General features: G+C 48.0%; 1 protein-coding gene across 2 annotated transcripts; it reads left to right on the forward strand.

Moving 5' to 3' along the window:
* Positions 1 to 1,589: 1,589 nt before the first annotated feature.
* NAGK (N-acetylglucosamine kinase) lies at positions 1,590 to 20,490 on the forward strand. Of its 2 annotated transcripts, XM_061583664.1 has the most exons (11): positions 1,592 to 1,862; positions 2,148 to 2,691; positions 6,924 to 7,008; positions 8,486 to 8,584; positions 10,011 to 10,152; positions 11,871 to 11,981; positions 13,515 to 13,627; positions 17,341 to 17,428; positions 18,868 to 18,965; positions 19,853 to 19,931; positions 20,140 to 20,489. In XM_061583664.1, exons 2-11 carry the CDS (start codon positions 2,675 to 2,677, stop codon positions 20,328 to 20,330), a joined length of 1,023 nt encoding a protein of 340 aa, XP_061439648.1. In that variant the 5' UTR covers positions 1,592 to 1,862; positions 2,148 to 2,674; the 3' UTR covers positions 20,331 to 20,489. The 2 variants fall into 2 exon arrangements, with proteins under 2 accessions (XP_061439647.1, XP_061439648.1); XM_061583663.1 differs by lacking the exon at positions 2,148 to 2,691 and having other exon boundaries at positions 1,590 to 1,862; positions 20,140 to 20,490.
* The last annotated feature ends 439 nt before the right edge of the window (positions 20,491 to 20,929 follow it).

Consider the following 20,929-nt stretch of genomic DNA (forward strand, 5'->3'; position numbering starts at 1 on the left):
TTCTGTCACTGTTGATTATTTGTATTTTATTGTATTTATTGTATTTACTATATTTACTGTATTTTGTATTTTATTGAATTTAATATGTACGCCGCCTAGAGTGGCTTCGGCCAGATAGGCGGCCTAAAAATTAAATTATTATTATTATTATTATGAAAGCCAGTGTGGCATAGTGGTTAGAGTGCTGGGCTACGACCTGGGAGACCAGGGTTTGAAACCCCACACAGCCATAAAGCTCACTGGGTGACCTTGGGCCAGTCACTGCCTCTCAGCCTCAGAGGGAGGCAATGGTAAACCCCCTCTGAATACCCCTTACCGTGAAAACCCTATTCATAGGGTCGCCATAAGTCAGGATCGACTTGAAGGCAGTCCATCATAAACCACCCTGTTCAAATCTTGTAAGTTCAGGGCTGTGGCTTCCTTTATTTTATTTTATTTTAATTTATTTATTTAATTGATTGATTGATTGATTGATTTATATCCCGCCCTTCCTCCCAGCAGGAGCCCAGGGTGGCAAACAGAAACATTAAAAACACTTTAAAACATCACATAAACAGACCTTAAAACAAATCAACGTTAAAAACATTTTTAAAAGCTTTAAAAACATTTTTAAAAGGGTTAAAAACATATTATTAAAAAAATATTAAAAACAATTCTAACAATTTCTAGCAATTCTTTATGGAATTGATCCATTTCTTGTTTGGCCTTCCTCTTTTTCTACTCCCTTCTGACCTTGCAGCTAGATTAGGGCGGGGATCTAGGCCAGCATCCTGTTCTTACAGTGGCCAGCCAGTTGCCTCTTCTGGGAAGCCCCCAAACAGGCCCTGTGTGCAAAGAGCACTCTCCTTCCAGCGGTGTTTGCACGCATGCTGCCTCTGGCCGTGGAGGCAGAGCATAGCCATTGTGGCTTGTACCTGCTGCCTGGCTAAGAGCACAGTATTAGGACGCTTTTGAAGAGGCCGGAAGTACCTAAATTCCTGAAACGCCATGGGGACAGAGGGAGATGCTTTGTGCAAACTTTCGTAGCTGGGTGAAAATGGATCTTTGCCATGGGCATCTATTTTTTAAAAAATGCGTATTTTTAAAAGAATGCTGTTATTTTTTGTGCTGTTTTTAGCTGTATGTGGAAGGCCATTAAATAACAAATCAGACCCTTGGCACCACAATGACATGCTTTTATAGGATGGTATATGCTTTGAGTGAGCCAGTGTGGCCTAGTGGTTAAGGTGCTGGCCTACCACCTGGGAGACCAGGGTTCGAATCCCTACACAGCCGTGAAGCTCCCTGGGTGACCTTGGGCCAGTCACTGCCTCCCAGCCTCAGAGGGAGGCAATGGTAAACCCCCTCTGAATAATGCTTACCATGAAAACACCCTATTCATGGGGTCGCCATAAGTTGGGATTGACTTAAAGGCAGTAATTTCCATTTTACATGTGCTTTATATCACCGACCAGTATTAGTGATCAATCAATCTACTAAAGAAGGGCGATAATAAAAATCTCGCTTAGTATTGTCGACACTGGATGGCAGCAGCGGCAGCTCTCCAAGGTTTCGGAGAGGGGCCGCTCCCAGCGCGACGTGGCGAGGGACCCCGCGGCCTGACGCTCTTCTCCGTCTTCCCCTCGGTCCCCATCCCGCCCCTCCGCCTGGGCTACAGCCTCGTCAGTGGCCCGGGGCTCCGGTCCTTCCGCCGGCTGCGCCGCGCTCGCCCGGCTCCTGCCCAGGCCGCCTTGGCGCCCGCTGCGTCTCCGGGAAGGGGCGGTCCTGCGCTACGGCGCACGGGGCGGATCCGCCGTGGCGGGCCGGTCCCTCCTGTGCTGCTCCGGGAGGCTGATGGCCGCGATCTATGGCGGCGTGGAGGGGTGAGTGAGCAGGGGGATCAGTCCCTTCCCTGGCAGGGGCCGGCGCCGGGGGCACGGCGGCGGCTGCCTGCGTGGAGGTGGGGAAATGGGGCTGGAGGTGAGCGCCCCCCCCGCCTCGTTGCACGGAGTTTCCGTGTGTGGGGGGGGTCGCCTTCAGCCACCCTCCCTGCCCCGGTTCTGGAGACGGTCCCCCGCCCCGTCCTGCGGCGGGAAGGCCATCGAAGGGTTCTCAGCCGGCCCCCGCCGTTAGTTGCTTCTTGACTTGGGCGGTTTGTTGTCACGCAGGCGTTTCCATCCTGGTGCCCGCGCGCCGCGCATGGCGCCTGCAACAGTCTGCAACAGCAATGCGTGAAGACATCCCTTGAAGCTCCCAAATACAGCCACAGAAATGCATGGCATGCAGTCTATTGCAATATCGCGAAGGCATATATGCGTTATATAATGATGATGTGCGTGTGTGTTGTATATACCTAAGCCAAACTCTCCTGCTTTTCATGGGGTGGAAGGGGAAGGTGTTAGAACCTCGCGAGAGCCCTTCAAGCAGCAGACGGATCAGGCCCAAGGGGGCCCAGCTGCCCGACCCCGGTTGTCGTAGGGGCAGCCTGATGCCTCCAACAGGAAGCCGGCAGGCAGGACTGGAGAAGGTTCCGCACTTGCGATTCCCGGCAACTGGTACTCAGTTCCAACATGGACATTGTGGCTAGTAGCCATTTGCAGCCTTATTCTCCAGGCATCTGGCTAGTTCTCTTTTGGAATCATCCACGTTGGTGGCTACTGGAAGGTTCCTGTGGGAGCAAATCCTGTTGTTCCTTATGTGCTGTGTGAAGAGGTATCTCTTTCTGAATTATTGGATGATCTCTGGTTCTAGTGTTAGGAGGGAAGGAGACAAACTTTTCTCTGCCCACTCTCTCCATGCCATGCATAATTTTATACACTCCTATCATGTTGCCTCTGACTTGCCTTTTCTCTAAACTAAAAAGCCCCCCAAAGCTGTGACCTTTCCTCACAGGGGAGTCGCTCCATCCCCCTGATCATTCTGGTTGCCCTTTTCTGAACCTTTTCCAGCTCTACAAGATCCTTTTGAGGTGAGGCAGCCAGAACTGTGCACAGTGTTCCCGGTGCACCACAGATTTGTATTTGCACAGAGGAACAGGTGCAACTGACCTAAGTTAATTTTCCATTTTTCTTGTCCCAGCTCTCGCATCTGGAGACTTTCAGAGCAGCTGACACAATTTAAAACAATGCAATAGAACCTTTAAGAATCAAGAACAAAATCCACACTCAAGGCAAGGACCTGGCATAATAACTGGGTCCAAGCTAAAAGATCTGGCAGGCAAATGAAAAGGCCTTTGACTGCTACCGAAAGAACATGGGCCCAGTGTCAGGTAACCTCTCTGCAGAGGGCATTCCAGATTGCTGCATGTTGGTGGTGAGCACAAGTCGAGGAGCTCTGCTCTTGGGTATACCTCACCTCTGAAGGCCAAGGGAGTTGGAGCAGGGGAGGCTCTCAGAACAACCATAATTTTCAGCTGGTACGTGAGACAGAAACCAATCCTTAAGGTTCCCAGCTAACAAACCGTTTTGGGTCTGAATGGTAATAACCAGCCCTTTGACCTGGTCTCAGAGACGGATCAGAAGGTGTGATCCATTCAGCTGGTCACAGCCAGGAGTGTAGCCACAGATGTTTGCACACATTGAAGTTTCCAAGCAGTCTTTAAAAGCAAGTATGTTTGACGCATTGCAGAAGCCTAAATGAGATTTTTTTAGTTATTTACATTATTTATAATCTAAAGGGTCGTTTGCAACCAAGTCACATAACATAAAACAAATCTATAAAATTTGTAAAATAACAGTCCTTAAAATGCATAACACAACTCATAACCTCACTAAATAGCAATTTGGTAATAGCAAATGGCACTTTGGCAGTGTATAGCCTTGACTCTGCAATTTGATTTTCACTCTACCCGTTCATATTTCTATGAATGAACTTTCCAGCCAGAGATTCTTTACTAATTGCAAAGAATTGATATTGACAAGGGTTGCCTATAAAGTTTTATTCTTGGATATTGCCATGATGGAAGGGCTGGGCTGGGGTAGGTTAATTTTATTATTGTCCATCATTTTTATTTCTATGATATTCTGTTCCTTCTTATTGTAGTTTCCTTTGATGAAAAGGAAACAGGTCTGAGATCCATTCCCTTACTGTTTTTCAGATTGTAATAGATGTATCTATAATGGAATATGCAGAGTTTGTAAAATCAATAAAAATTATGTGTACAAAAAATTATATATACCAAAGGAAAGTGCCTTGAACATAAACTGTTGCATATTATTCTTTTGTTTTCAAAAGACATGTCCTCCAGTCTCCCTTCTCCCTTCTCCACTCACATTTTAAAGTTGGTTGTTCACTCAGTGGAGTAGGGGTGGGGTGCCCCGAGTTCCCTTGTGATGTCACAGAGGACTTTGGGGAGCAATGTCTGGATTGGAGACTGCTTTGTTGCTATCTCTCCTGTTATTATTTTGCCTGTGCAGGCTCCTGGCTTCCTTTACCACTTGAACTGGCCCTGTACACCCAGAGGGAAGTGGTTGGAAAATGGATGTTACATAAATATTGAGCTGACCCCGTTTCAAGCCTTGGGAATGGGGTGGGCTACACGTTCCAAAATAACAGAGCCATGCCTGTAGGCAGGTTCAGGCATGAACACACGAAGGCTCAAAGTGTGGATGGAAGCAGGGATGTGAATGGATGCTGTGCCCCAAAATCCTTGTGTGCATCCTGCCCTGCCCTTGACCTTTACTCCTGCACTCCTGCATGCTTGAACAGGAGTAGAACTCTTCATGCAATCAAGGACTCTGATAAAGGCCCCTGCAGACATCCCTGTGCAACTCAGGGATTGGGGCAGGGGGCTGTGTGACACACTGGGTATTGGGGCAGGGCTTGCATGCACAGCCCTGCGCATGGATATCGTTCCAGACCCAGTTCATAGAATCATAGAATAGTAGAGTTGGAAGGGGCCTATAATGCCATCGAGTCCAACCCCTTGCTCAATGCAGGAATCCAAATCAAAGCATTCCTGACAGATGGCTGTCCAGCTGCCTCTTGAATGCCTCCAGTGTCAGAGAGCCCACTACCTCCCTAGGTCATTGGTTCCATTGTCGTATGGCTGTAACAGTTAGAAAGGTGTTGATCTTATGGTATAAAGTCCTAATGACTGGGGACCCCAATACTTGATGGAGCATCTCCCAGTACCAGCCAGCCAGACCCCTAAGATTAGCATGGGAGGCCCTTTTTATTGTCCCACTGGCGGGTGTAGATGGGATAGAACAGCTTTCGCCAAGCTGGTGCACTCTAGATGTTTTGTAGTTCAAAACATCTGAAAGACACCAACTTGTTGAAGGCTGTGATAGGGCCTTCTTGGTGATGGCTGCCCAGCTGTGGAACTGTCCTCTCCCTAGAAATTTAGATGGCTCCTTTGCTGTGAGGTTTCCAGTGTCAGTCTTTTGGAGAGAACTGATTGGGTCAGGATTTTTGTGAGGTATTTTTTATGGTTTGTATTATAATTTTAATGGATTGGTGTTTATTTGTTTGCTTTTATGGCTATAAACTGGCATGTTATTGTAAGGAATTTATCTGGGAAACTGCCCTGGGATCTTAACTGATGAAGGACAGTTTAAAAATAGAACAAATGAGCTGGTGAATACTGAGATGCAGGTTTCAGGTGATGGATTTTTCTAGGCGTGTGGTCCCACCTCTTAGGCCATGGCTGAGGGTTGCTATGGTAACAGTAATGCTTCCTCAAGGAGCTGCTGTGGTTGCAAGAGTGAAGGCGATGATGTGAGTGGAGAGGGGCAGCTAAGAAGGAATTTACAGATTCATACTGAAGTGTAAATTAATGTTAGGTGTGCTCTGCAATTGCTTATACACATTGTTGTTTTGTGCCTTCAAGTCAATTACGACTTATGGCGACCCTATGAATCAGCGACCTCCAAGAGCATCTGTCGTGAACCACCTTGTTCAGATCTTGTAAGTTCAGGTCTGTGGCTTCCTTTATGGAATCAATCCATCTCTTGTTTGGCCTTCCTCTTTTTCTACTCCCTGCTGTTTTCCCCAGCGAATCACATCTTCTCATGATGTGTCCAAAGTATGATAACCTCAGTTTCATCATTTTAGCTTCTAATGATAGTTCTGGTTTAGTTTGTTTTAACACCAATTATTTGTCTTTTTCGCAGTCCATGGTATCCGCAAAGCTCTCCTCCAGCACCACATTCCAAATGAGTTGATTTTTCTCTTAACCGCTTTTCACCTCCATACATAGGAACTGGGAAGACCATGGTCTGAATGATCCTGACTTTAGTGTTCAGTGATGCCTCTTTGCATTTGAGGACCTTTTCTAGTTCTCTCTTACACACATACTCACACTCATTCTCTCAAATCAAGATACCCCTGAGTTTGTGATTTCAGCCGTGCAACAGATTGTCCTGAGCTTGCATCACCTTTGCTGTTTGTTTTACTTGATTGTCCCTTTGCAAATTTTTGGAATTGGGGGGTGGGGGCATCCAGACTTATCATGGGGACAACGTGCCTTGTTTCCAGTGGCCTGCAAGCAGGCCCACTTCCTCCTGCTAACACCAGGAAGTCGTTTTATTTTTAACTGAGGGGAACTTCCTGTGCTGGCCTGGCAGGGATTGGGGCAGGGGGCTGTGTGACACACTGGGTATTGGTGCAGGATTTCAGGCAAGGGTCTCCCAGCCGTACCTGGAGTTGCCACTGGGGACTGAACCCAAGAACATCTGTGTACAAGGCAGATGCTGAGCTACACCCCCTTCCCTAATTTAGGTTGGGTGTGGAGGAGTTTAAGCCTGTGTTTTGTCTTGAGTACTGACTTTTCTTGGGCACTTTAAAAATGTGGCAGGCCTAGATTATCAACATGTCCCAAGCCCTAGTGATGGGGCTGGACTGGCAACTGAAATACAGTATGTAAGTTAAAAGCTGAAAAGTTCACTGTGAACACATGGTTTGGGTTCCGCGTTGACTTATTTTGGCTCTTCCTCCTTCTACAGGGGGGGAACCCACTCAAAGGTGGTTCTGATCTCTGAAGATGGCAAGATCCTGGCAGAGACTGAGGGGCCCTGCACCAACCATTGGGTAAGGATCCAATGTGGGTTCAGAGAAGGGATGGAAGGATCTGTCTGTTTTGGTGCTCTCAGATTCTCATTTTTCCATTCTTAAATTCAGTTGCTCACATTTCTACAACAACTTGTGGATTTTAAAAAAAAATTCTAATGAAAATTATTACAGTGTGTATTTCTCCTAATAAACACATTTTATGCAGTTTTGACTAATTTGCATATTTTAAAAGCAATTTCTCCTAATATAATCCATTTTTATGTGTTATTTTCACCATAGTATTCATTTTGCGCACACCTTCCCCTAATATATGCACTTTTCTAAATGCTGCTTGGTTGGAGAACGGCATCACAAAATTCAGACAAATGCAAATCTTGAAGGATGGCTGTATTTCAGTTCTCATAGTTTTGGAAAGTGTGGGTTTGATAGATTTGGCTTTAAATGCAAGCTGGATTGAATTTATCCTCCATTCCTAGTTCACAGTTAACTAATGTTAGACTGTGGCTGCAATCCAATACACAGGAGTAAGTCCCACTGAACCCAAAGGAGCTTACTTCGGAGAAGTCATGTACTGGATTGCAGCCTGAGTCTTTTAGTCACATTGTGACTGGAAAGGGAAGTAGCTGGGTTTGTTTTTAAAACGGAAACTAAAAGCACGTCTCCTTCCTGCTCCCCCAGGGTCTCTTGCAGCAATGGAGAAAACTCTCTGGAATAATGTAATTATCACAACAGATTTAAGTTTAGATCCCACAAGGCAGGATCCGTCCCCAGTCCTCAGATCAGCCCACACATCCAAGCTAATGCATGGCAGGCGCAGAAAGGGTACCTCCAGAATAAACAGCTCTGGATGACTCGAGCCACACGCTTACGCTGTGGCTGAGGGAGAGAAGCAAAACACCCTCTCCCCCCAGAAAATTATCCCATCCCCAAAACTAAACAAACCAAAACATTTTCACTAAAGCAGGATCTACATCACACATCAGTAGTTCACACTGAACAACTTTATGGATTGTTTTTCGTTTTTAATGTTTGCTGAGGTGCGTGTGTAAAATATATAGGGCATATGTGTTTGAATGGCATTGAAGCATCACGGGGGGTGGGAGTCTGTCCCAAGAGCAGTGGTGTGCTGTTAGGAAGGAAAAAGAAAAAATGGCTCTGGAAATGAAGAGGGGGAAGAAAACTCCTACTCCCCCATGAACATTTCAGGACCTTCAGTATGAACAGTCCTGCTCTGCAGGAACAATCCACCTCCTGCCCTCACTTGCACATAGCAGATGAAGGAGGGCTGTCCACCTTCCAGCAGGTCGTGGGGGTATTTTGAGGATGGGGTGCATGTCTCCCTTCCCCCCACTAAGAAACCTGTACTGCAGAAACCTGGAGTCAGGGGAAGACGATTTTGTGATGTGTGACTGGGGTGTATGTGTGTGCGTTTGCTTTTAAGCATGGGGAGTGATGGTAATGGAGGTCTCATTGATTTCTTCCCCTTGGCGAGTAGCTGGTTGGGTCTGACAAATGCCTGGAAAGGATCAACACCATGGTCAGTGAAGCCAAAGGGAAGGCGGGTGCCAATCCACAAGTCCCCCTTCGCTCCCTGGTGAGTATCTCCCACCTCTGCCCACTGGATCCCTCTTTTTAAAGAAACATCACTGAAGCCATCTGAGACCTCGGAGGTAGCTGAGGCACTCCTGAAGGGGCCACTTGGATGTAGGTGGTGAGAGATCCATTGGGTGGTATTCAGCGCTAGTCCTCCTTGGAGTACACCTGTTGAGGTTAATAGACCTGACTGACTTAGGTGCATTAATTTCAATGGGTCTACCCTGAATAGGACCCATTGGCCACATCTGCGTGAGTTGTCCTTTTGGAATGGTGCTGTAGATTGGTGATAGATATGCTTATGTTCTGGGCAGGGCTTGGAAAAGTTACTTTTTTGAACTACAACTCCCATCAGTCCAATCCAGTGGCCATGCTGGCTGGGGCTGATGGGAGTTGTAGTTCAAAATAAGTAACTTTTCCAAGCTCTGGTTCTGGGGGATCCTGGGATGCCTTAGATGCTTATTGGTGGTTCTTCAATTAGACCAGAGATGGTGGTCAAGTGCCAATGAAAGGGAATTTTCCCACTGCAATCTATCTTTCCCCACAGTACCCAACCCCAAAGAAGCGTTATTGCAGAGAAGCTCACGGGGGCATAAACTGAGGGGACACCCTGCAACAGTCCCCAGAACTTTCTTCAAAGGCTAGGAGTTATGTGGCAGGCAAAATGAGGGGGTTCCCTCAAGGGCGAACCTGTTGAAACTGAGGTTATACTTTGGACACATCATGAGAAGACAGGATTCACTAGAAAAGACAATAATGCTGGGAAAAACAGCAGGGAGTAGAAAAAGAGGAAGGCCAAACAAGAGATGGATTGATTCCATAAAGGAAGCCACAGACCTGAACTTACAAATTCTGAACAGGGTGCCTTATAACAGATGCTATTGGAGGTCATTGATTCATAGGGTCGCCATAAGTCGTAATCGACTTGAAGGCACATAACAACAACTAACCTGAAGGGTGAAGGTTTGAAACTAAACATGGTATAAATCAGCCAGGTGGTTCCTTAAAGATAGAAAGTTTGAAACCAAACATGGCATAAATGGTATAAATTGGCCTTCGCCAACCTGATGCCCTCCCAGTGTTTTGGACTACACCAGCACCGCAGATGGGCTGAGGGGAGTTGCAGCTCAAAACATCTGGAGGGCACCAGGATGGCAAAAGCTGGAATAAATAATGGAGCAAAAGCTGCAGATATTGCTTCAGGCAAAGTTCTTACCACAACTTCTCTTTAAATTGATGTGCATCTTGTATTCCTGCAGAGATGCTGTAAAACATATTTGCCCTGCAAGTAACCCCCAGGCCCCAGTTCTAACATCTCTTTGCTATGCACAGCTTCGTTATGTGCCCGCCTTGCAGTGTGGCACAGATGTTGGAGGTGGGAGCCAATCCGTGGGTGGGGTAGTGATGGTCTGTGTGTGATGCCACAGGGTCTCTCTCTCAGTGGAGGGGAGCAGAAGGAAGCCATCAAGAAGCTCATCGAGGAGATGAAGGCCCGCTTTCCCCACCTGAGTGAAAATTACTACATCACCACGGATGCCATCGGGGCCATGGCCACGGCTACTGACCACGGTAAGAGCATTGGATTATGGGAGTGCCAGATTATGCCTTAGCTCAGTGGCAGAGCCTCTGCTTTGCATGCAGAAGGTCCCAGGTTCAATCCCCAAGGGCATCTCCAGGGAGGGCTGGAAGAGGCTGTTTGTCTGAAACCAGGAGAGCCACTGCCAGTCAGTGTTGACAGTACCGAGCTAGATGGACCAATGGTCTGACTCATTAGAAAACAACTTCCTGTTCCCCCATCTTGGTACATCCAATGTCTGTGTATGAAAAAAGTACCTTCCCGCCCTCTCATTCCAGCACTTCCCTCCATTCCAAATTATTGCTGTTATTGTTCAGAAGCTAAGCAGGGTCAGGTCCGGTCAGTGCCTGGATGGGAGACTGCCTGGGAACCACACGTCAGCTGCCTTGGGTGTCATGAAAAGAAAGGCAGGGTATAAATTTATTTAATTATTTATTTATTGTACTTAGATACCGCTCCATAGCCGAAGCTCTCTGGGCGGTTTACAGTAACCGAATGAATGAATCGCTTCCTGTAAAGCATCTTGAAGCAATTTCACAATCCAGTGAACTCCATACAAAAAAAAATTGCCTGCAGAAAACAATTCCAAAATAAATTGAGATACTGACAAGAAGAGAGGATCTGGCCTAGGACAGCGCTTGAGTCACCATGACTTGGTGCTCTGATTACCTGCAATGTCTTACATCCTTTGATAAACCCTTTCCACTCATCACATTGTGAAGGCCAGCCCTCGCCCAAAGGTGCAGCTGAAAGGTGTGCGTTGAAATTCCCCAGAGGATTTCTGGGGAGATAAAAAGGATGTGAGAGGCTGGTATAGCCCAGTGGGGAGGAGAGCCTGACTGGGAGTCCAGAGTCTGTGAGTTCCAATCCCCGCTCGTGTCTCCTGGGTGTAAAGGGCCAGCTAAAGATCACCCCTGCAGTGAGTGGCTCTGGTTACATGCCCTGCCACCTGTGCAGCTGTGGGCAAGCTGCCTAGTCCCAAGGAGCCCAGTTGCCCCCCAGCTGGCCGTTGCGGACAAGGGAGGGCTGGCTTGTGCAGCTGTGGCAAGCTGAGCAGGTCCTAGCCAGCAGGGGAGGACTAGCCTCAGAGGGAGGCAATGGTAAACTCCTCTGAATACCGCTTACCATGAAATCCCTATTCATATGGTAGCCATAAGTTGGGATCGACTTAAAGGCAGTCCATTTTCAACAAGGATGTGGGGAATGAGACATAAGAGTAGATGTTTCACTAGCCCAACCTCTGCTAAACTGGTGCCCCCCCAACCAGTGTTCTGGACTACAACTCCAGCAACTGTACTGGCTGGGGCTGATGGGAGTTGTAGTCCAAAACCTATGGAGGATACTGGGTTAGCAAAGGCTACACTAGTCTCAAGCAAAGCCGATCCATGCTAATACGCACTGATTGGAAAGTACTCTGCACATCTGAACACTTTTCTGGCAGTTTGTTACATTTATATCCTGCCCTTCCTCCCAGAAGGAGCCCAAAGCACACACTCTCCCCCCCTCCCCTGGGACTGTTCATACCGTCACGGGGAGGCGTCTCAGGAGCCACAAGTCTTGACAAACAGTCTATATAAGTCTTGAGTTTTCTTTTTTTAGAGAAGAGGTACACTAGAGAGATGCCACCAGTGGTGAGAAATGTTTGGCCATGGAGATACCCGCCGTTGAGCCTGCTGCCCCTTCGTGTAGCTGAAATGTTCTTCCCCTCCAGGTGGCGTGGTCCTCATCTCCGGGACTGGCTCCAACTGCAAACTTATCAATCCGGATGGCTCACAGATCAGCTGCGGCGGATGGGGCCACATGATGGGTGATGAGGGGTCAGGTGAGGAAAAGGCTCTTTGTACTTGGATCTTGTTGGTGGGGCTTTTTGCTTTGAAAATTGGGCACCTTTGGTGATCTCCTGCCCTGATCAGATTTGCTGGGGAGAAGCAAAACCACTTGGCTCTTCAGCCCTGAATCTTCCTCTTCCTTGCTCCTCACCTAAGTTTACAAAAACCTTTGGAGTGGATGCCATAATCCACTCCAGGCACCGAAAGGAGTCAGAAGGCCTTGCCACATTGATGATCATCATTAGGCATCTGAACATGCAGCAAGATCTCCAGAGGATGACATGGCACGAGAGGTCAATGATGATGTCAGCCTGTGTGGCACTTGGCATGTAATCGCCAGCCCATCAAGGCCCAAGAATAGGCATTTGCCCCATCCAGCATGGTTGCAAAGCTCCTACTGAATCAGCTACTAGAGGTTACCTAAAACGTTTGGATTTAGTTGGCCATGTTCATAATGTGGGTTGTTGCGCTAGTACCATACCATGCTAACTTTAGTTGGTATTCCATGCTAGTCCTACACAGAGTAGACCGTTGAAGTAAATGAACATGACTAAGTTAAGTTCATTCATTTCAGTGGGCCTACTCTGAGCAGGATATAGTTGAATACCACCCTGTGTGTGCGTGTGCACGCCAGTCTGGTGACATGAGAGTTCAGGCTCAGAGATCAAGATGGCCAAGGCAGTCCTCCTGGATCATTGAGACTGAAGGTAGACTACCTCTGTTGACTTTGCCACTCTTGCCACATTGGCATCAGTTGCAGTATGATGCATCCTGGGCTGATGGAAGGTTGTAGTCCAAAACAGATCTGCGGCTTCTAGAACCAGAGAGGTATTTGCCAACCAGCAACCCCCTCTGAGGCCTGCAACATAGAGGGCCATAGATCAGTAGCCAGGCCACATCTTTGGAAGGCAGAAGGTCCCAGGTGTAGTCCTTGGCCTCTTCAGTTGAAAGGATCAGATAGCAGGTGATGGGGAACGACCTCTGCTGGAGGGCTGCTGTCTGTAGAAAATACTGGGCTGATGGGTCAGTGGTCTGACTTGGCGTGAAGTGGTTTGATAGAGTGACAGAGATTGTGACACTTCAGACGCCACACGCAGAGGACCTGCTAATGTGTAGGTGCTGACACATGCACAAACCTTGCATGTTTCACATTGCAAATATTAACAGGAGGATGTGAGAAGAGCCCATCCTGGATCAGGCCCATCTAGTCCAGCATCCTGTTCTCAGCAGTGGCCAACCAGATGCCCTCTGTGAGAAGTCCCCAAGCAGGACCTGAGTGCAACTTCACAGTGTGAACCAACTTCACCGAGTCACCATCCACTGAAGTGGTTGCACAAATAACCCTTCAGGACAAGGTTGAAGCGTAGTACATTTATGTACCTGGCCTCTGACAGCCACTGTCGCCTGACTTGAGATTCTGTGGGGGTGAGATGGGATTTAGTGGACTTGCTTTATTGAGTCCCGGCTAGAGACTCGGACCGACTGGAGTACCAGGCCTAAGCCGCCTGTTTGGGTTGTACTGGCAGCTTATTGGATTGCCCATCAGGCAGTGAAGATGGTGTTTGACAGCTTGGACAACCTCGAAGCTCCCCCCCATGACATCAGCTACATCAAGCAAGCCATGTTTGACTATTTCCAGGTACGTGTCTTCCTCTTGATCAGTTCCAAAGTGTTAGGTTGTTCTTTGGTTTGACTCACCGCTGTTGGATGGTGCGAGGAGCTGATGTCACCTTACCCCATCTGTGCCCACATTTGCCCCTTTGATCTAGAGCTGGCACTGTTACAGGTGCCACATAATATCCGTTCTGGACTTGTAAGAAATGGGCAACACTTTCATTTTGGAACTCCCTGCCTATTGATGTTAGGCAGGCACCTTTGCTGTATTCTTTTCGGCACCTGCTTAAAACATTTCTATTTAGGCAAGCCTATCTGGACACGTAAGAGAGCCAGTGTGGTGTAGTGGTTAGAGTGTTGGACTGTGACCTGGGAAACCAGGGTTCGAATCCCCACACAGCCATGAAGCTCACTGGTGACCTTGGGCCAGTCACTGCCTCTCAGCCTCAGAGGAAGGCAATGGTCAACCCCCTCTGAATACCGCTGGGAAAAGCCAGATTCTAGTCCATACTCAGCCATGCAGCTCACTGGGTGACTTTGGGTCAGTCACTGACCCTCAGCCTAACCTGTAATGTGAACTCAAGTGAATTAGCTCTGTGCTCTGCTCATAGAGTGAATCCCTGCCAATGTCCGAAAAAGCAAAATCCTTCAGCGTTCTTACCGTTCCACAGTTTCTAATCTGCCCATTGAAAACAAAACATAAGAGCTAAATGCCCAGTTGGAGAGCCAGTGTGGTGTAGTGGTTAAGGTGTTGGACTAGGACCTGGGAGACCAGGGTTCGAATCCCCACACAGCCATGAAGCTCACTGGGTGACCTTGGGCCAGTCACTGCCTCTCAGCCTCAGAGGTAGGCAATGGTAAACCCTCTCTGAATACTGCTTACCACGAAAACCCTCTTCATAGGGTCGCCATAAGTTGGGATTGACTTGAAGGCAGTCTGTTTCCTTTCCATTTTTCATCAGGACACGTAAATGTTGATGCGTTTTAATCTCTTTTTAGTTTACTGCTGTTTTAATTGTCTTTTAAATGTTTTTAGTTACTGGCTTTTAATTGTTTTTATTGATAATTTTAATGTAAAGAGCGCAGAACTGTATATAAATTTGGTTAAACAAATAAATATTGGTTCCAGGATAATGGAACAGGGCGCTAGGGCTGTCTGGAAAGGACAAATAGTAGACAGAGTTCAGCAGACCCCATTGAAAGCAGCACCAGGAGATGTGCAAGAGCCTTGCTTGTGTTCTTAGGCATTCTCCATTCATTTCAATGGGGCTTGCACAGAAGATCACTGCTCTGCATCATGACCAGTGCCAGGCTCTGACTTTTCTTAAATCAGCCTTTGCCAACCTGGTGCTTTCTACTACAACTTCCAGCCAGCATACTCGCTGAGACTGATGGGGGTTGTAGTCCAGAACAGGTGGAGGGCGCCATGTTGGTGAAGGCTGCCTTAAATATATTTGTGGTTTCTGGAAGAGAGAGGGATTTGCACATGATGGTCCATCAAAGTGCCCTGTAGGTTTAGAGATGCAAATACACCTTCTATGTAGCGTCCTTAGTGGTCCCCCCCCCCCAGGCTGCAAAGGTAGGCTTGAGGGTATGTGGGCTTGGAGGGCCATCTGGTGAGAAGGGAGAAGCATACAGTGTACAAAACTCTTTCTCTTTTTTAATACACAGGGTGAATGCTGTGCCCTGCGTATGTCCTTAGAAGCCTTAACCAAAAATAGAAGAGGGGAGGTTGAGTGGTTTTGTCCCCACTATCTCCCCTTCCCTGCCTCCCTCTTTATTTGCTTCTCCAGTGGAAGGGGTGGGAAGGTCAGCACTCCAATTCTGCCCGCTGCATTTATCCTAAGATGCTACCCACATGACAAGTCAGGAGCGGGGCCGCTGGCCTCACCAGCAGTTTAATTATTAGCTCCATGATTCCCTTTTAGGTCCCTGGCAAAGTCCGTCCTGCCTGCCTGCCATGCTTTTAATGGCATCCGATAGCATTTATGGCTGGTTTCATCCCACGCCAATTAGCCTCTCAGCGGCTTCATTTTATCAGCTTTTTAAAATCCTCTGCTTTTTCTTGTTTTTCTGTTTATTGATTATAGCAGCTGCTGTGTGGCTTTGGAGAGAAGGGGCCGTAGTGTGCTGACAGAGCATCTGTTTGCATGCAGAAGGCCCCAGATGTATTCTTTAGGATTTCCAGACAGAGAAAGTCTGGGAAAGTCCCCTTTGCCAACCTGGTGTTTGGAGAGCCACTGCCAGTCAACTACACGGACCAATGGTCTGACTCAGGATAAAGCAACTTCCCCTGTTCCAATTTAAACCAGCCGTTTATTGAGCCACCATGAGGACTGGAATCTTATTTTGTTTTTAGGGAAAGGACCATAGCTCGGTGGAGCACCTGCTTTACATGCGGAAGGTCCCAGTTCAATCTCCAGCAGCATCTCCTGGTAGAGGGCTGGGAGGGGCTCCTGCCTGAAACCCTGGAGGGTTGCTGCAAGTCAGTGTAGACAGTACGAAGCTAGATGACCTGGCCAAGGGTAAGGCAGTTTCCTCTGTTCCTGGGATAGAAGCCTTGTTGTAAAATACAGCAACAAAATGCCAGGCTGTGTGGTTGGGCACCAGTGCTTGGCCCTCCCTGCTTTGATGCACCTGGAGCCCTTCAAATGCTCCAAAGAGCCACAGACGTCCTTCAGTCCACAGTTGCTGTGGCTGGCTCCTCCACCTCTTGCCTCCAGAGGAAGAGAAGACAGAACACCTGGTTGCCAGCAGTCAGAGAAATTATTTCTTTTTAAAATTTTATTTGTTAGATTTGTATTCCACTCTTCCTCTCAAGGGGGGAGGGGGGGAGGCAACAGGGCCAGCAGCCACAATGGCATCATGTGACCTGGATTTGGGGTGGAAGAATATGCTACCCTAGAGGAGCATTGCACGCTTCTGGGGCTAGAAGCCGCTCAAATGTAATTACATTGCACAGCTCAGGCTCTGCAACAAAATGTTGCAGTGAGGAGTACTTTTTCTGTTGAGGATTCCAGATATTACACTCCATTCTCTTCTTTTTTCAAACCCTCTCCACACAGCATTTCATACCCACTGAGCATGTTGAGTCCCCATTATGCTATTTTGGCATTTTTCTTCTTCCATTTTTGAGTGTGTCTGTGTACACATTTGTGCCTAATCTCAGGGGTTATCCCTGGTTTGCTGATACAGCTCTTGTTGTGAGTTTCTGGTGTGCTTTTGGCTATATCAGCACAAACCTGGGAAGACTCAAAGGGGTATTATTAGTCCATAGGTTATCTTATGTACTAAAGAGCATTTCAGGCTAAACTCTGGAATTCACTCATGGAGGAGGCAGTGATGGCCACTGGCTAGGATGGCTTTAAAGGAGGATGAGACCAATTCAGGGAGGAGAAGGCTACCAGTAGCTACTAGCCATGATAGCTGTGCTGTGCCTCCACAATTGGAAGCAGCATGCTTCTGAAGACCAGCTGCTGGAAACTACAGGAGGAGAGAGTCGCAGCTGTCTTCAGGTCCTGCTTGTGGGCTTCCCATAATTATCAATTAATTATTTAATTAATTAAAAGAAAAATAAAATAAACAGGATGCTGGACTAGATGGACCACTGGCCTGATCAAGCAGGACCCTTTTTATGTCCTACTCTTTAAGCCCCTCTGGGGATCCTTCTAAATCAAAAGGCAGGATAGAAATCAAACAGATTGCACAACTGATCTTGATGCCCCCCTGTTTCCACAGGTCTCTGACAGGATGGGGCTCCTGACTCATCTCTACAGAACCTTTGAGAAGTCCAAGTTTGCAGGGTTTTGCCAGAAGCTGGCTGAAGGTAGCTGGGGGAAAATCCCTTGAGGGCGGGGTGGGGGTCTGGCTGGCTTGAGAGCCAAGAGACCCTGTGGGGTTCCAAGCCACAACCGTGAGAGCCATCCTCCTGTGCTCTGCTGGCTGTGAGGAATCAGCCCAGAGGAGAAGGTCCCCAGTGCAGCTGGGCAGCCCCTTGGCTCCTGGAGAGTTCAGGGAGGCCTTAAGAGTTCACGGCCTTGGGACGGAAGTAGAAAACTCTGAAAAGTGCAACACTGCTAGCAAATTCCCACTTAGATCTGAGCATGCAAGTACAAGCAGTGCCTGTTCTGCTTCTGCAGTTTTTACATGGTGAAGCCTTTAACATTCCTGCTTAAATAAAGAGCTGGAAAGTACATGCATCTAAAAGGCCATGTTCCTCCCAGTCCAGTTCAATGCTAGTAGAACCTCTAGCAGAATCTGTGTTCATCACAAGCAAATCTGCAGAGAACACCAACATTCACAGCTGGAACTACATCAGCTTCCTCCAGCCTCGCACACTCCAGTTGTTTTGGTCAACAACTCCCATCAGCCCCTGTGTCCTATGGCCAGTCTTCCTGGGGCTGATGGAAGCTGCAGTCCAAAACAGATAGAGGGTGCTAAGTTGGGGAAGGCGGACCTACAATATTTATGCACACGCGACTGTTTTTGTTTCTTCCCATGTGAAGGAGGAGAATCCCACCATTTTCTTAGTCAGCCTTCAAACTGGCTAGGGGTCCAGATCTTCTTGTAGGATCTTGCAGATGTTTGGTAAAATGTAACCTGCTTTACCAAAATAATTCATGCTTGCAAGGAGGGCAGGGAGTAATTTCTGAGGCGAGCTTTTTTTAAAAAAAAATTCCTCCATTTAAAAGGAATCTTAATTTCCACTGCTTCCCTCCAAATCATTTCCAAGTTTGAAATCATCCAGTTACATTGCTCAGCCCTGTCCCAAATTGACAAACTATTGGCTGGTTTGAAAACGTCTTTGGAACCAAAAGCTATCCACAAGCCTACAAAAGCAGGCTGTGCCCATTTTCTGCAGAAGGATTTTTGAAGCCAAGAGTAACATAAAGCTGCTACTGTGTTTTGACTGTTGCAATAGCCCCACCTTGTGGTTTAGTAAAGAAAACCAGGTATATAGGGTTGTATTCAATGCTAGTCCTGCTCAGAGTACACCCATTGAAGTTAATTGATTTATCACAATTATGGCCAAGTGCAGTACAGAATGTCATGCTAAGACTATGGGGGGGGGGAATCAAGGTTCAGCTCCGCACTTAGCCATGAAGCTCGCCAGATGGCCTCAGACCAGTCACAGCCAAATCTACCTCATAGGGTTGTTGTGAAGTTAAAAGGGGGAAGACATGCTGCTTTGAGCTCCTTGGAGGAAAGGGAGGATATAAGTGTCACAGGTCATGCTACCATAGCGACAGCTCTTTTCCCATTCAGGAGCCAAGGTTGGGGACCCACTTTGCTGCTACATTTTCAACAAGGCTGGGGAAGTCCTGGCAAGACACATCATAGCTGTACTGCCAAAAATTGACCAGGTAATTCTCAACTGAGCACGGTGAGCTATGAAAGAACAGGGATGGCTGCATCTGTGCCGGTGCACGTCGCAAAGCTGTGGTACTAAGAGGCAGAGGCCTGGAAAAGGCTTTGCTCCCCAACCACCATTCAGAAGTAATTACGGGTGCAGAGCCAGCTATGTTGGTGCAACCCTCCCCACAGGGAGGGTGGGCATCTTAAAAAGATCCTCCCCCCCCCCAGCCGACTTCCTTTGGAACCAATCCAAAGACTCCCACTGCCTTTTGGGTCGGGCTGCTGGGGTCAAAGCAGGCACCTGAGTTGCTGCTGAGGAAGGAATTGCACATCCCTCCCAGCTCTCAACTCAGTCCCTCATTTGAATCTCTCGGGGACCGGAGACTTCAGTGCCATCCTGACCAAGATTCCTGCCCACCCACATAAATATGCAAAAATGACACATTTGTTTTGATCTCAACTGGAATCGTGACACAGTGGAGGTCTGTTACCTCCTCTGCAGAGAAACCGTTCATTCTTCCTGCTTAAGTGTGCATAAAACCCAGTGCCTCTTGGGCTCATCCCACCCACCCTTGGAAACATCAATGTGTGAAGGCTTTGGAGTTTCCCCTCTCCCATCCACTAAATCTGTGCTCAAGTTTTCCTACCAGGATGAACACAAAGGCACCTTCTTCTTCTCCCCCCCCCCAATTGGTTCCTCAAATGTACCTGCCCTGTGTTCCTAGGTGTGCCTTATGCTGCTGGCACCCCATTCAGCCACCTTGCTCAAGCGAAGGAGGGCAAGGTCCGGTCAGTGTCTGGAGGGGAGACTCCCTAAGGAGAAAAGGTGGGCTCAGAAGTAAACGTCAGAAACCAGTCCTCAAAGGCTCCTCTGTCTGTCTGCTTCTCTCCAAAGAGCCTTTTCCAAGGTGACCTGGGGCTGCCCATTGTATGCGTTGGATCGGTGTGGAACAGCTGGGAAATGATGAAAGAAGGTGAGAAAAAGCTGCTGGGGTGGGAGGTGAAAAGGGTAGCCTAGAGCAGCAGGCCCCCTTTGCAAAGCTGAAGTTGGTTTGGGGCAAATAGCCTGGTTCCCGGGTTACTCTTGCTCACCTACACAGCATGGGTGTACATGCGTCCGACTAGCATCTGGCAGGAGGACCAAGGTTCTGTTCAGGACTACCATCCTCTTTTCTCTTGCAGGGTTCCTCCAGGTCCTCAACCAGGCCCACAGTGAGCATCTCAGCAGCGCCTTCTCCAAATTTAGCCTCTTGAAGCTGAAACAGTCATCGGCTCTGGGAGGGGCCAGCCTGGGGGCCAAGCGCATTGGGCAAGCCCTGCCCCTGGACTATGCAGCCAACGTGGATGTCTTTTACACACACTCCTTTGCTTAGAAGAGGGCCTCTCAGGCCTGGCCTCCTCTCTCTCCATGCCATGTGTCGGTACTTTTTAAATGTTAAAAAGACTGTCTATTCTGTTTTGGAAGGAATCATGTTGGACCTTTTGTATGTTTCTTAACATTCATTTTAAAAAAAAAAAGCAAGACCAAGCTGTACTGTGGTCTGTATTGGTGGCACCACAGCACAATTGCTGTGGGTAAGTGTAGGCGGCAAAACTTCTGTCCCTGGTTGTGTAAGGCAGGCTGATAACAGCCATGAGCTGCTGCCGCTGCATAGCCTCTCTAAGCTGCCAAAAAGGAACAAGGTGGTTCTTTCTCGGCCTGAGCTGCTCAAAGCAGGACCTAGAAAGGAACTTTGAAAAGGGCAGGGCAGCTTTTTGGAGGAGCGCACCAAGAATCTAAGGCTGAGCATTTCACTTTAAGCTTGAACTTCTCATTTCAGAGCCACAATTGGTTTTGATACAGTAGGGCCCTGCTTCTCAGAGCCCCGCTTTTTGGCGTTCTACTAATACGGCGCCAGCTCCCCTGCTCGAGCTGATCATGCCTGAGGAGGGGAAGATCTGATCTTCTCCTCTGGCGCGATCAGCAGGTTAC

This window comes from Rhineura floridana, chromosome 9, assembly GCF_030035675.1.
Source record: "Rhineura floridana isolate rRhiFlo1 chromosome 9, rRhiFlo1.hap2, whole genome shotgun sequence".
Lineage (NCBI taxonomy): Eukaryota > Metazoa > Chordata > Lepidosauria > Squamata > Rhineuridae > Rhineura > Rhineura floridana.